This window comes from Hipposideros armiger, unplaced genomic scaffold (genome assembly GCF_001890085.2).
Source record: "Hipposideros armiger isolate ML-2016 unplaced genomic scaffold, ASM189008v1 scaffold_113, whole genome shotgun sequence".
In the NCBI taxonomy this organism is placed as follows: Eukaryota; Metazoa; Chordata; class Mammalia; order Chiroptera; family Hipposideridae; genus Hipposideros; species Hipposideros armiger.
The window spans coordinates 765295-780206 of NW_017731463.1; the positions used below are offsets into that span (position 1 = coordinate 765295).

The 14912-nt window shown below is 42.8% G+C and overlaps 1 protein-coding gene across 2 annotated transcripts in view; it reads left to right on the forward strand.

The window, feature by feature from the left end:
• Nucleotides 1-1523: 1523 nt before the first annotated feature.
• FMN2 (formin 2) overlaps nt 1524-14912 on the forward strand; it is a 360055-nt gene continuing 346666 nt past the window's right edge. The window contains exon 1 of one of the 2 annotated variants that reach the window (XM_019647547.1): nt 1524-3622. In XM_019647547.1, coding sequence (XP_019503092.1) covers nt 1675-3622 — 1948 coding nt within the window. In that variant the 5' untranslated portion in view covers nt 1524-1674. The remainder of the gene's footprint in view (nt 3623-14912) is intronic. The other variant, XM_019647548.1, reaches the window with a different exon arrangement.

Below are 14912 nucleotides of genomic sequence, written 5' to 3' on the forward strand. Positions count from 1 at the left end.
GCTCACACTAATTTCAAATAAGACTTTACATGTAATGGAGCTTTGTCAACTGTGACCTGCTACACAACTGTCATCTATTGTTTCACATTCAAAGGATGTGAAAAAATCAGCAGTGTTCTCTCTCTCCTTAGCTCCCTTTCTTTCTCTCTCTTTGCCTTCCTTTTTCCTCTTCTTTTGTCTCCGGAACTTGTAGAATATATCACAGAAGAAAATAGTTAGGAAATAAATAGTTCAGAACCAAAGATGTTCTGTTAAAAACAAAAAAAAGAGCAAAAATCAAGATTCCTAGTGCCTCAGTATTCAAAGAAGCAGAAAATTCTAATTGCCTCCAGCAAATTGTGCCCCCTGAGGAGCCTAGAGTCCAGAAGAGCAGTCTTGTGAAAGAGCTGAAACAAAGACCTTTCAAGCACTCCGGAATTGCTCAGAGACTGGAATATTACCCTGGCGAAGTTATGAAAGTTGATTTCTCCAAACTATTTACTCAAAAGGGCTACCTGAGGACAACTGGCCACGTGCCTTTACATTATCACTTAAAGAACATAATTAGGAAAAAAAGCTGATAATTATTGCTATGTAATGCTTTTACATCAGACTTACAGGGCACGTTTTTTAAAATTTTGATAAAAATGGTTAATAGGGGAGGTGTAAAATGTTGGTTCACAATATGTAAAGAAACATTTGTTTGGGGCATTTATATCGCCTCACATGTAGTACTTTTTCCTCCTTGGGCTTTCTTTAAGAATACTAACATGTTATTCAGTAATTTCAAAGTGGTTAACAATGAACTTCTAACTTAAATACTTGGAACATTATTGATTAATGTTACTTCACTTTTAATTTATTGCTTGGAGCTTTTTAAAATACCAACGATGTTTAAAAATGCTTTTTAAATATAGGCAACCAAATTTCCCAAGTAATTAACAGTGACAGGATTTACAATGAGGGACATTTTAATATTAATATTGAAGCCACAATGTTAAAAAAACTCAGTTCAGTGAGTTGTTGCAAACATTTAAAATAAAAGCAAGGACAAAGTTTGCCTTCCAGGGTCTGCTTGGGAAAGTGGTTGTTTATACCATAAGCATCTGAATTCATGTGTTTGAGCTAAGGGTGTTTCCTTTTTGTCTTTTTCCTTTTTATAGGCGGCAACAATAGGGACATGTTTAATATTGATGAGTTTGACCTCCTGGGAATTATAGTATATGCACCCTTTTAAAATACAAATTTTGTTTGATTTATATGGTAAATACATAGGATTTGAGATTAGCATTTTAATCAACTCTAATCTCCCAGTATTTTCTGAATCCCCCACCTCGCCATTATGTCAGAAAATAAATAAATAAATGAAAAGGAACTTTTGAAATGATGGCTTGAGTTCTCCCATGGAGACGCAAGGTCTGTATAAAGCATAAAAGCAGCATTATGTGCAGGAACCTCTCCTAAGACGATCAATTATTAAAGAAAAGAACAATCCATTCATTCAACAAATATTTATTGAAGGGCCATGCTTCCGAAGGCAGGTGGGGGCGGTTTAGCACCTCTACACTGAAATTCGGCTTCCGTTTTTCCCCTGCTAAAAACTTTTCCTTTCTGTGGAACTTTTCTCGTGGCAAGTCCCGGAGCCCTGGAGTTGGGAGTGCATCCTCCAGCTCACCAGCTCTTCCGGCGGGTACAATGCATGCAGTTCACACCGCGGAGATGAGAGCCGCGGAGACAGAGAAAACGTTTTCCGCGCTGCTGAGAGCCGAGCGTGGGCCCCGCGGGCTGCGGCGGCGGGCGGGGAGCCAGGCCGGGCAGCGTCCCGCGCAGCCATTGGCTGGCGCCGCGCGCCGCACTGAGCATGTTCGCGCCCCGCGGGTCCCGGGCTGCAGTCGCCGCCGCAGCCACCGCGCATTGTGCAAAGCCGCGGCCGATGAGCGCCGGACCGGCTCGCCTCGCTTCGGCTTCGTTTCCCAGCGGCTCGGCGGCCCGCCTGACTGGCCCGGGAGCCTCCCCCAGCCCGGGCCGGGGCCCCAGCAGGGCCGGGATGGCCTGAGTGCTCGACGCGCGGCGGCGCAGCAGCTGGACTGCAACATGGGGAACCAGGATGCGAAGCTGAAGAGGAGCGCAGGTGATGCTTTCCACGAAGGCGGCGGCGGCGCGGAGGATGCTGGCGGGCCCAGAGATGGAGAGGCCACAAAGAAGGGGAGCGGGGGCAAGAAGGCTTCAGGCAGACACGGCAAGGGGATCGGAGGCGGCGAGCCCGGCAAGAAGAAGAGCAAGTCGGACTCCAGGGCCTCGGTGTTTTCCAACCTTAGGATCAGGAAGAACCTGTCCAAGGGGAAAGGCGCCGGCGGCTCCCGCGAGAATGTGCTGGACTCCCAGGCCCTGCAGACCGGGGAGCTGGACAGCGCTCCGTCGCTGATCACCAAGACTCCGGACCTCAGCCTGTCCGCCGACGAAACGGGCCTGTCGGATACCGAGGGCGCCGACCCTTTTGAGGTGACCCGTCCAGGTGGCCCTGGACCGGCGGAGGCTGGGGTCGGGAGCCAGGCTGTCGCCGAGGATTTGGAAACGGCGGCCGGGGCGCAGGATGGACAAAGGACCAGTTCGGGCTCGGACACAGACATCTACAGCTTCCACTCGGCCACGGAGCAAGAGGATTTGCTTTCAGACATCCAGCAGGCGATACGCCTGCAGCAGCAGCAGCAGCAGGGCTCGGAGGACCTTGCAGTGCCGCACACCGCCGCCTCCCCGCAGCCCGGGGCCTTCCTGGGCCTGGACCAATTCCTGCTGGGGCGGAGCAGCGCGACCGGGGAGGCTCCGGGCAGTCCGGACACAGAGCCGCCGCTGTCTGCGCTCTCCGACCTGCCCGAGAGCCTGACCGCCGAGCCCCCGGTGCCCGAGCAACCACCGCCCCCCAACGGCCGCCGAGCCTCGGAGGCGCCCGGCGCGCGGGTGGCCCAGCTCGCGGCCGCAGACTCGCCCTCGCCCACCGCCTTCCCGTTTCCCGGGGCCGGACTCGGGGAGGGCGCGGCCGAAGCCCCCCCTGGGCCAGGGGCTGGGGAAACAGATGAGGAAGGCGAGGAGGACGCTTTTGAGGATGCACCCCGAGGCTCTCCAGGAGAGGAGTGGGGCCTGGAGGTTGTTGAGGCCTCGCAGAAGCCGTGGGGAGAGCCCGAGGAGGGGGCGCGAGGGCCCGGCTCCCCCGCGGCCGCCTCCCTGCCGGGCAGCCCTGCGCCCAGCCCACGCTGCTTCAAACCCTACCCTCTCATCACGCCTTGCTACATCAAGACCACCACCCGGCAGCTCAGCTCTCCCAATCACTCGCCGTCCCAGTCCCCCAACCAGAGCCCCAGGATCAAAAGGCGGCTGGAGTCCTCCCTGAGCCGGGGACCCAGAACTGCCTTGGCCTCCGCGGACCCCGAGGCCAAGAAGCACCGGGCCGATGGCGGCCTCGCGGGTGGCCTCAGCCGCTCTGCGGACTGGACCGAGGACCTGGACGCCGGTGCGCCCAGGGCGGGGGGCTCTGCACACCTGCTGGACCGCCAGGCTGCTGAGGACGGTGCGATGCCTCCGGCGCTGACAGCCAAGGCGGCCGGGGCGCAGGCGGCCGCCGATGGCTTCCAGAACGTGTTCACAGGTGAGCTCGCCCTGCGGTCCAGCCTTCAGGTGGCCTGCCAATCAGAGCCTTCCCCTGCCTCCCGCCCTCCCCGGCGCTGTAAACCCACGACCTGCTTCTGACATGTCCCTTTTTCACAAAGCTCGTTCACTTAGTGAAACCTCTATTTCCTTACAACGTTATAAACGGATCAGCTCAGTCGTGTTTGTCCTAAGTCATCTCAAGAAAGGGCCACGTTGTCCGTTTTCCCACCATGTCTGCTGTCCTCCAGGGTCAACTAGGCAGATAAACTCCTCTTTTGCGTCGTTAGCAGAGCCGTCATTCTCTTTCCTTCCTCATCCCCACCCACAGCATTAAAAAGAACAAAATTGTTCATGGTCCTTTGAAAAGGGTCAGTGTGGAGAAACAAATCCTGTATTCGAGTACTATCCAAAGGTGATCTGACTGCTCATATAGATGCGTTATCTGTCTGTAATAGTTGGTATCCTGCAGCAATGTGGGTAGACTACTTAGTCAAGTTAAGTGGTCACTCCTGTCTGCTAATGCGTGAAATCTAATATGCGCGAAAATTAATACTGAAGCAGAATCTTAGGGATAATTTTGATTTTCCCTTAACATTCTGGTTTCACCGTCCAGATAAAAGGAGCTAGTGAAGGGGAGAAGGCCACAAGCACACTTATCCAACTGGTACTTTTTCTCCTTAGTGTGTTATAGATGCTGATAGGCACCATGCAGCCCAGTTAAAGGGTCAGTTTACAGGGGTAAGTGTCAAGTGGTATTTATGAGTTTATCCTTTCTTGCAGGCGTATAAGTTCCAAGGCCTTACCTTAAAAGCCCACTGACAGTGTCAGTTTGTTTCACGCTTTCTAACTTCTACTCTTACTATGTGAAATATTGAGTATAAGAATTTAAGGAGTAGGGAAAAAATGAAAATTTATGCAAGTATTGGTAGGTTTGTGATAAATATTTGAATGATTAAGAATTTCAGATGTAATTGGAAAAGCTTAAAATTGTATGTTCTATTACTTTAATACACAGGTTATAAAGTATTACTTAGATGACATTTCTCAATGAGCATAGCTACTTCTTCCTTGGCTACATGGTGTTAATGTTGAGGTATTACTTTTATTGATTGACCACGTTTTTATTTTCACGTATGGGCTATCTTTTAGTTTACACCTATTGATTCTGATACTTAAGAGTAGTATTTTACATGCTTGCTTTCTCTTTTTTGAAATTATTTTTCTCCCTTCCCTTTATTGCATGAGTTAAGTTAAAAGAATGTTTGTAGTCTGATACCCATTACGTAAATTGTAAACAAACAAACAATTTTCCCCTGCCCAAGGGGCCATTTGTGAAGGGAAAGGATTGGAAAGTTCTTGAGTTGATTTTTGTGAATTTAATGTTGGTGAGAAATCATGTATTTCCCCTTTATTAAGGTAACATGCAATTTTCTAAAAGTGAAGATGTCACCATAATTAAGACTCATTCATTAAATTAATTGTGCTCTTTCTGGCAGCATTAGACTTTGGAAATATTTCATTTAATTTATTTAACAAATGCATATATATGTGTACACACACACACACACACACACACACACACACACACACGCCATATTGCTAGCTGGTAGGAGATACACAGATCACTGTATCATGGTTCTCATTTACTAAGTGCCCAGGAGCACATAGGGATATGCAGCCCAGTGCCCTGGGAACACCAAGGATGCTGTGACTTATCTCCTCAGCAGGGGGTAAAGGAAGAGGACTTCACAGAAGGATTTGTAAGACTTCTGGAGATCATAGGATACTAAATAGTTGAAGTTTTGTTTTCCTTAAGAAAAAAAAAAAAGGTATACTCTTGAAATTTGTATTTTAATTTGCTAAGTATTACCAAATTTGCAATTTGGGGCTCTTCAAGGAATCCTGTTTAGGAAGTACCTGGGTTTTGTTGACCTCTCCAGGCAGAGATTTTACTGTGCAGAGTTAGGTATTTTAGTATGGACATCACCCACTTTGTATTTGATGAGTGGAATAGTTAGTCAGTGACCAATAGATATATGATAACAGTTTCCATATATTTATCTCACCCACTCAAAACAAACACACACACACACACACACACACACACACACACACGGATTGGTATGTTTACCCCAGTCTTGTAACTGGTAGGTGGATAGAGCTGGATGAAGAGATGAAATAACTTTCTCAAGGTCACACTGATTCATTCAGAGGCCAGAGCCAGAAATAGGAGCTGTGTCTACTGATTCAGGTCTGAATGTCCTTGCTTGTTACTCATTTTTGGACATCCAACACTGTAGGACAACATAAAGAACAAAAACTTTAAAAAAGTATTACAGAATTTAAGGCCTTCACTTTTGAGATTGTCTAGTTTCTGTTTTTCACAAGGTGAATTCTTTTAATTGTTAAACATGTGTCCTTACTTGGGCTGGGTAAGAAGTGACTGTTGGTCAGAGTGAACCTCGTTTTCTCATGGCTGCTCTCATGGACACTGTTCTTACAGTGGTGGAGTGAATCCGGATGCACACAGGCCCCTTCTTCTCATCTCAGCTGTTGTGTGTTTCCTTGTCATCTGGCATCTCATTTGGTTTCTTGCCAGCCTTTAGGATTTTATGGGTGTCTTAAAATTACTAGAGGCCTCCGGAGCACCAGCATTGTCCTTACGGAAATTGTTTTTTTGACCTTAATTTTGCCTGTCATACGATCAATTAATTGCCAGCTGCCTTTGAAGCAGGTGATCATTAGATTTGTAAGTTTCCGTAAACATCCTTTATTTTTAAACCATAGAATGAGGATTGTCAGCTCTGCAGGAAGGAACAGATGTTTTTTGCTTTTCACTGACTTTCAAATGTAGGGAGAAAATTCAAGGCAAAAGAGACCTCTGTGGCACATGTTTGTGTGTGTTTGGCAGAACTCAACACACCTAGCAATGATGGATACCAAAACTTATTTTAGCTGTTAAGGAACTGATGACGCTTTGGGTCATGGCACTGAAATATTTCACAGGTAATTTGTTTGAAATACATCTTTTTCAGTGTTTAGGAGAAAAAAATTACTTCTGAAGTTTGAGAGGTTCCTTTGCACCTTGGGTATAGCAGAAGCTTGTTAAAGGAATTTTGCAGTTAGTTAAGGTTTTGATGTGTATAATTTTAAAATTTGTAATGCTAAGTCACTTTTGAGGGGAACCTTTCCAAAGTCCATTATGTGCTTATCTGTCTTTTTTTTTTAATGTGTGTTTTATTTACTTTTTTAAAAAAACAATTTCTTTTTTTTTAATTTTTTTTTTTTTTAAGATTTTTATTGGGGAATTGGGGAGATGGGAGCAGCGGTGGGGAATTGGGGGAAGGGGAACAGACAAGTTGCTGTCGTTCCGCTCTTCAGTCTAGCTGTGGAGGACCTTGCCCCACTGGCTTAAATTTTTTATTGGGTAACAGTGTGTTTTTCCAGGACCCATCAGCTCCAAGCTGAGTAGTTCCCACCTAGTTGTGGAGGAGCGCAGCGCAGCGGCCCATGTGCAGATCGAACCGGCAATCTTGGTATTGTGAGCACTGCTCTCTGAGCTAACAGTCCACCCCTTATCTGTCACTTTTTAAATCATGGAATAATTCTTATAAATCATGATCTCTTTTAAATGGTTTTGTCATCTTCAGGCTCCTCATTTTTACATCCTGTGAAAACATTGGTGATGGCCTCGACAGCTATTGATGTGTGCATGGAGGCTGGTGGCTCCACTGGGCTGCGTCAGAGTTTTTGTATCTGTTTTTGTAGTTTTCTTGAAACTTTCTTACTGTCAGCTATTTATTCTTAGGGCTACTTTAGTCTCTTCTCCCCCTGCTCCATTACTTCTAATGTGATTTTTCTGATTAATTTTTCATTGTTTTCCAAATCCAGTAATTATGATATTAGCTATATTCATTGCACTTCTAAATGCCAGGGCCTGTGCTGGTGCATTATATAATTATCTCCCATCCTTAACAATAGTCTTGAAGTATAGCTGTTTATCCTCATTTTTCCAGTGAGCAAACTGAGGGTCAGGCAAGTGACGTAATTTGCCGAAGGGCATTAAGCTAGTAAACGGCCCATCTAGGATGTGTACTTAGAAAACCAAATCTGTTGTAAGTGTGTATAAAAAAAACCCAGCGCGTCAGTGAGCTTTTAATAAAGGGCTTTAGAATTTGTATTATGTGATTCTTATTTTTGGCTTTTCTAAAGGTTATCTTGATTTTTGTACTAACAGGATTTTCTCATATAACTTGTTATTAGATGGTAAATTTTTTAAGGCCGCGAGCAGCCTTATTTCCAGGAGTAGCATCTGACAGTGTAGATGTCCTCCTAATGTCCATAAATGAATGAAGGTCAGAAGTCATTCCTGATATATATAATGCATCCGTCTTACTGTAACAGGAAAGGGGATGATAAGAATGGTGTCCTTTCCCCTACACCTTGCCTTAGTGAATTCCCTATATCGGAATAGAATTTAGCAACGTAAGCTGGGACAGGGAGCACTGTTCTTAAATCATTTTGGTTTAGTTTGAAACATCCTTTCATGGTTTCTTTAGACTGATTTGGATTGAAGTCCAGTACCCCAGTAGCTTCAGTGGTGAGTTTTAATTACTGCTTTATGAGCTGAGGACTGGCCTAGTTTTAAGTGCATTTAGGCGTTTGGATATAAGCCATGTGTATTTGAAATTGAAGAGCGGCTTTTAGAGCTTGTGTTTCCTTCTTATTCTATTAAAAAGATGCTGGGTGATGGTAGCAGTAGTTATTCTAACTATGATTATTCTAGGTAAATTTGTATCATAGGTGTGCTATTTAGTTGAGTGACTCAAGTAATTTTTTCTGACATATATGAAGGTGGAGAAGTAATTTCAAATTAATGTTAAGATTAAATAAAATCATGTATCTAAAGCCCCTACAACTCTGCCTGGTACATAGGTACTATCTGCTTTCCTGTCCTGGTTTATTGCTTTAATCAACGTCATTGTTCCAAGTGATGGGAACCAAACTGTTAAAACAAAACAACTCTAAAATTGTATACAAAAACTTGGCAGACTATAATCAGATAGCAGTTGAAAATTAATATTTCTAGTAACTAGTTTTTTGCAAATTGTTTATTTTATGCATTGTGTTTGTTTTTTTCTATGATTGTAAGCATTTTTGTCAAGTTATCAGGAATTTTGGTTTACTTTCAGGTTTGAATAAGAAAAGCATATGGTGAGGGTGTGGCTGTCTGGTTGGGGGAGGTGCTGATTTTAAAGGGTGGGTGGGGAAGAGGTGTCAGGCTGACACTCTTAGTATTTCTGTTCTGCACAACATCTGGCCATGAAAACCTGACGTTGCAACCTTAACCTCCCACGGTTTCCTTTATAAACTTTTCTACTTTGGACAAGTTAATCTGCTTACTGTTCTATGAACATGCATTTATTTCATTTTCCTGACTTTGTGCTTTTGTCTTATAGCTTTTTACTGTCTTGGAGCACACTGTTTGTCTCTGTTGATTTAGCATCTGAAAAGAGCTGCTTAAATTCCCATTTCTTCTTTTGTATCTTTTCCAGCAGTTAGACCTAACTGGCAGTCATATCCGTGTCTCTGTACTTACTGTCGATATCATATTTTATATACCTCTTGGATTTAGGGATTCTTTTGATCTTCTTCCCCACCTCCTTCAGCTTTTCTTTCCTCTTTGCCTGCTCACCTGATTCTATTCATTCGCCATCCACTCTTGCATTAACCCATCCACAAGTATCTGTTCTGTGCCTGCTGAGTGCTAGTTACTATGATAAACACCAAACCTACTCAGGTCTTTATAAATACTTGTTCTCAATTTTTTTTTAAACCGTGACGTTGGGTCTCCCGTCTTTCTGCTGGTAACTAAAACTAGTTGAATTTAAATGATTCACCTTTTTTTGGTAGTTGAAATTAATTATTTTCATTGAGGTATGATTGAATCGGTGGTGAAGGTTTAATGCTACTTGGATAAACTTGTGTTAAGAGAACACTTGTTCCTATTTTTGTCCTTTGATCTTAAAATAGCAATGATAATTCAGTAACTTTGAGCTTCCAAATATCAATTTTATTAGTAATGAAAGAATGAATTTTATTGGTAAAGGAAATAGAGAAACTTTTATTACTCTGTTCATTCCTGCTTTTGCATTATAAGTAAAAACCTGATGTTAATGAAACTTAGCACTAAGGGAACATTAGGAAGAAACAAATAAGTACTGCCTTGTGATTTGATAGTTATTGGATATAATTTTAATGACTTAAAACTTTGTAAGCCTTTTTTGTCTTAATAACATACATATATGGAAATTGTGACTCCTAGTCAATTTAAAATGGTCATAAAGCAAGGTATTATAACATCAAAATTATACGAACAAACAATAACAGTTATTGGATGATATTAAGAGGATGCTAACTAACCATGCTAGAGGCTTGTCATCCTTTGACATCTGCTCCACTAGGGGTGAGACAGAGGGAAGAATTTATGTCTTCCTCCTTTCCAAGGATGCAATTGGCTGTGTTGATTGCACAGGAAACTTACTGCCGTTCTTCTGTGATTCAGTCAGTCTCCAGGGTATACTGGGCCCCCTGGAAGCTTTATTATCTGTTACACCAGAGCTGTGATAGGCTGAAAATAGCCTTCTTCTTTGCAGGGGTAATGGAGTAATTTCTTGAGAAAATTAAGCCTTTATTGTGTTTTAAAATCATGCTTAAAAATGCTTAAACAGTGCTCTCAGTTGGCTCGCTTTTTATACTTTAAGCAGAAGTGTTCTTTGTTGTAGTACTCAGTGAAGTAGCGGACACGTATGGAACATAATTCTGTGCCATTTAAATTACTGCTTTACATGCACACAGAAGGGGAAAGAACTGTTTATCAGTAAATTAGTAGCAGCACTAGGGCAGTAGTGCAAGTTGAGACGTCTTTTAGCCTGCCTGTCTTTTAAGTAGCGCATTGATTTCCTGTAGGATAGAGCATTCTTCTCCTCTTTCTCCTTCTCTTTCTCCTTCTCCTTCTTCTTATTCCTTTTTTTAATTGGGGAACAGTGTGTTTTTCCAGGACCCATCAGCTCCAAGTCAAATAGTGGTTTCAATCTAGTTGTGGAAGGCACAGCTCAGAGGCCCATGTAGGGATCGAACCAACTGAGCTAACGGGCTGCCCCTCTTAGTACTTCTTCTTAGTACCCTGGGTTCCCAGGTTGCAAAAGCGAATACCATCTTGCTGGAAGCTGCTTCCTCTAAGTGTCATCCAACCCTGCGATTTTATAGAGGCTATGGTTCCAACAATTACCTTTCCTCCTAATCGTGATACTCTGCACATTGAGAGCTTTTCTTTATTACTAGAGCTGAAGAAAATCCCTGTGCTATAGCATCCATTTATACCATGGGGTAAAGGGTATTGTTAATAGTCGGTAAAGCTGTTTTGATCTTGATCGTTTGGATGAAGTTAATTGAGCTAAAGGAGATTTGGATTGGTTGGACTGCCATTGTTTGATGTGAACTTAGCACCTTGTGTTTTTGAACACTAAGGGTAGTGACTATGACTGGTGGCTGTGTTATCGAACCCCAGTATGTGAGTCCATCCACCTGCGTGCACTGGCCAAAAGAAATGAACGATCGGGGGTTAGCAGTGGAGATAGGAAGTCACTTATTATTATAGGGTTGGCCCATCTGGAGAACATGCGAGCTCATGCTCTGAAACCCCACTCCACGATAGCGTGTAGGCTACAGATTATATAGGGCAAAATCATAAGACACCGTGGGTTAGGGGTTGGGGTCTTGTTAGGAGCTGATCTGTTGGAGGTGAGTTAAAGGTAATGAATCATTTCTTTAGGTCTTAAGGACAGATCTGAAGTCTATTCTTGGGTTCCTCTGTCTGGCTTCATAGAGAAGTAGCCCGGGGGTTGTTGTACCTTCGAGCTCAGGAGCTGACACATAATTTAAGTCAAGATGTTACCTTTAGCCTGGTAGAGGTCCTGACCTGTGACCATTGGTCCGTCTGTGCTGTTGTCTTCTGCTGCCTCAGGGTTAATGATTATCAAGGGGAAAGGCTAGATCTATGAGGTGTGTGGAGAGAGAGAGAGAGGGAAAAAAATGATTACTAAAGCTATAGTCACAAATCAAATCAAAATCATGAATACTCAGTTTTAGGTGCTTGACCTGTTTTATTGAAATACAAGTATATGAAAGAGAAAGCTGTGTTTCTACAATGTATGACCCAAGGATTTAGCATATATGGAGTCTTCCTAACATAACTGAGCAAGTCCTTTTAGATTTATTATATACAGTATAAGTCATCTCCTATTCTTGGGTGGATTATAGACTGTGCATTTTTCCTTTTAGTTTAAACTGCTCAATAAAAGTAGTAATTTTAATTCTCTTATTTCATTATGTGCTAATACCTTGGTCTTTGCTGTTTTCAATTTTCCCTATTATACATGCTTCCCCAAATAATTTCTTATGAGTTTATGATATTCCATGAAGAGGTTTACATTGACATTAAATTTTTCTTAGAGACTAGAAGGCTAAAAGGTTTTGAGACTTCTTAGATTTTTTACTTTTTGTTGTTGTTTTATTGGTTTAAAACAAGTACAGATTGTTTAGGCCAATTGGGAAGCAAATGGACTAGAATAGAACTATTTCAGGGTCACAAATAAATGCATTTGGATACTCTGGAAAGTTTTATAAGCAACGAGTCTCTTCATTTTTAACATACAAGTATTATCTTTTAAAACAATAGGATAGCAATAGAGATATTCTTTTGCAGCTCATTTTTATCCTATATATTTGTAGGTAATTGGCCCCTCTTCCTCTCCCTCTTCCTCCCCCCTTTAAAGCTATAGACCCATATATGCCTGTTTGGAGAGGTAAGATACGCGAAATCTCCATGAGAGGTGCTACATTTTGCAGCCACCCATATCCTGCAAGCCCATTCTATCTTACTGTCCTTGCAGTGCTATTTAATGGCTTGGAGGGTATAAAATGTTTGTCTAGTATCCTGGCAGTTTGTTTCAGGATATCAGGTTTGATGTGTCTTCTGATTTTAGAAAATCCAAAAGTGCGTTGCCTTGGTTGGCTCTAGTATATTAAGGGTGGGCATATATGGTTGAATAAGAACTGCAGTGATTTAGGTGAAGAGACATTTGGGCTGGAAATGTGATATAAGTGAAAAGTGATCCTTGGAAGCCTTTCATCTCTGACTTGGATTATTTCTCTAAGGAACCTCATTTGACTCAAAATGCACGGATCATTTTCATGACCATATGCTTTGGGATAATATAAGTAGGGAATGTGGTATTAGGTTTCACTTTAGACTATATTAAAATTGAGCCACCGGTTTCCTGTTGTATGTACCTTCTTGTCTTCATTACCAACTAAAGTTACCAAAAGACTGCTGGGTCTAGATCTCTAGCCGTTGTCCCTCCCCTGGGCTTCAGGCACTGTCCCCTTAGATATCACAGGTCTAGAGGAGTCACTGGATCTAAACTATACTCATTATTTCTCCCATCCTCTAAGCACTCTTCTGGGTTTTCCCATCAAGGCATGCCTTGTCACATTCCTTGATTCTTCCAGCCTTCTCTTACTTGAACTTGACATCAATTTGACTTTTTATGTTCTCTACTCTTAAATACGTCTTTAATAAGTCTTCTACTTCCTCTTTCCATTTCCTAGAACAGATCACACCCAACACTGAGATCCTAAACATTCTCCCTGCCCACAGTCTGGCTCTTCTCTAACAATGCTACAAGGCAAGAGAGTAAAATAAACTATTTAAAATACAAAGATGAACTGGTCAGTCCCAGATGAGAAACGTTTCAGTGATTCCATATTGCCTTGAGGCTAAACTTTAAATACTTGAATGTACATATATATGTAATTACAGTATATGATATATAAATAATTATATATCAAGTTCATTGCTTCTACTGGTGTATAATATTCCAGAGTGAGAATTTTTCCAGGTTGTTCAACACCAGGGGGCGCTGTTCGCCTTTTATCGTGTGTGAATGGTGTCCCTCTAGAGTTGTGCAATGCTGTTGGCCGTTGTGGACATTCCTCACAGTTTATTTAAACCTTTGCTCAGGGATGAACATCTACATTCCTGTTGTTCTCTGCCAGAGCAGACAACACTCTGATGAATATTTCTGTACTTGGGTCCCGTGTGAGAATTTCTTTGGAACGTATATTCAGAAATGAGAGTGCTGGGTCATAAAGTGAAGATTTCCTTAATTTGCCTAGGTACTGTCAGATTAGTGCAAAATGTTTTCCCCAGTTTATACGCCATAAGCGCAGCAAGTTAGCATTTGTCTAATTTTTGATTTTTTTACCAATTCAATGAAGGTATGTGATACCTCCCTGTTTTACTTCCTTTGTATTCACCTGATGGCTAATGTCTCTGAGAAAACCTTTGTGTATTTTTGGTCATTTGGGTTTACCCTTCTGTGAATTACGTGTTCATCCTTTTCCCGTTTTCTGTAGGGCTTCGTGATTTTCCTTGCTTATTCACGGGTTCTTTGTATATTCCCGATATGATGCTGTTCCCAATGTTAGGGATGTGATGGTTTGTCATAAACCCTCCTTCTGGTCTTCTTTCCTTGTGTTGGAAGCTAGTGTAAAAGTGACCCTTCTCAGAGTCCCTTACAGGATGTGGTGTAGGTTTGGCGACTTGGTGCCAGATTTGGAAGACCTAAACAAGGCTTAGGACTAACTTCCGCTGTTTTGCACTCGGAAGCACAGCTGAAAAACTATCCGTTTCTTCTGGGGCAGCAGCATCAGCAGAGGTCTGGTGTCCAGGTTTCACCGGGAGGGGCCGGGGAGGGGGGAGGTTGCCGTGTGTTCCCGCCGCAGACAGCTTCGCACAGCTCTGGGGCTGGCAGCAGAGGTAGCAGCGGAGCAAGCATTCAGTCATGAGGCTTCCTGATCGGGGCCGTGGAAGTGCGTTCTTGGATCCCAGGGCCTTAGATCAGAGAAGAGGCTGCCATTTCTTTGGTGGCCTAGTTCCAGGCTGTGGCTTGATGAGTAGTTTCTAAAAAGATCTTAGAACCTTTTCCTTCAGCCCTTCCAACATGCTATAAAACAAGCAATACCCTGCAGTAAGTATCTTCCTATTTAAACTATTTGCAGTGGATTCATTTCAATGTAATCATTGAAACCTTAACTTACAGGATCAGTTTTAGATATAAATATCCTCCCCTAATATTTCTTCCCTCTTGTAAATTTGCTATGTCCTTAGTTGAACAGAAATACTTTTTTTTTGATATTGAGTTTTATGTTTTATTTATGTCCCC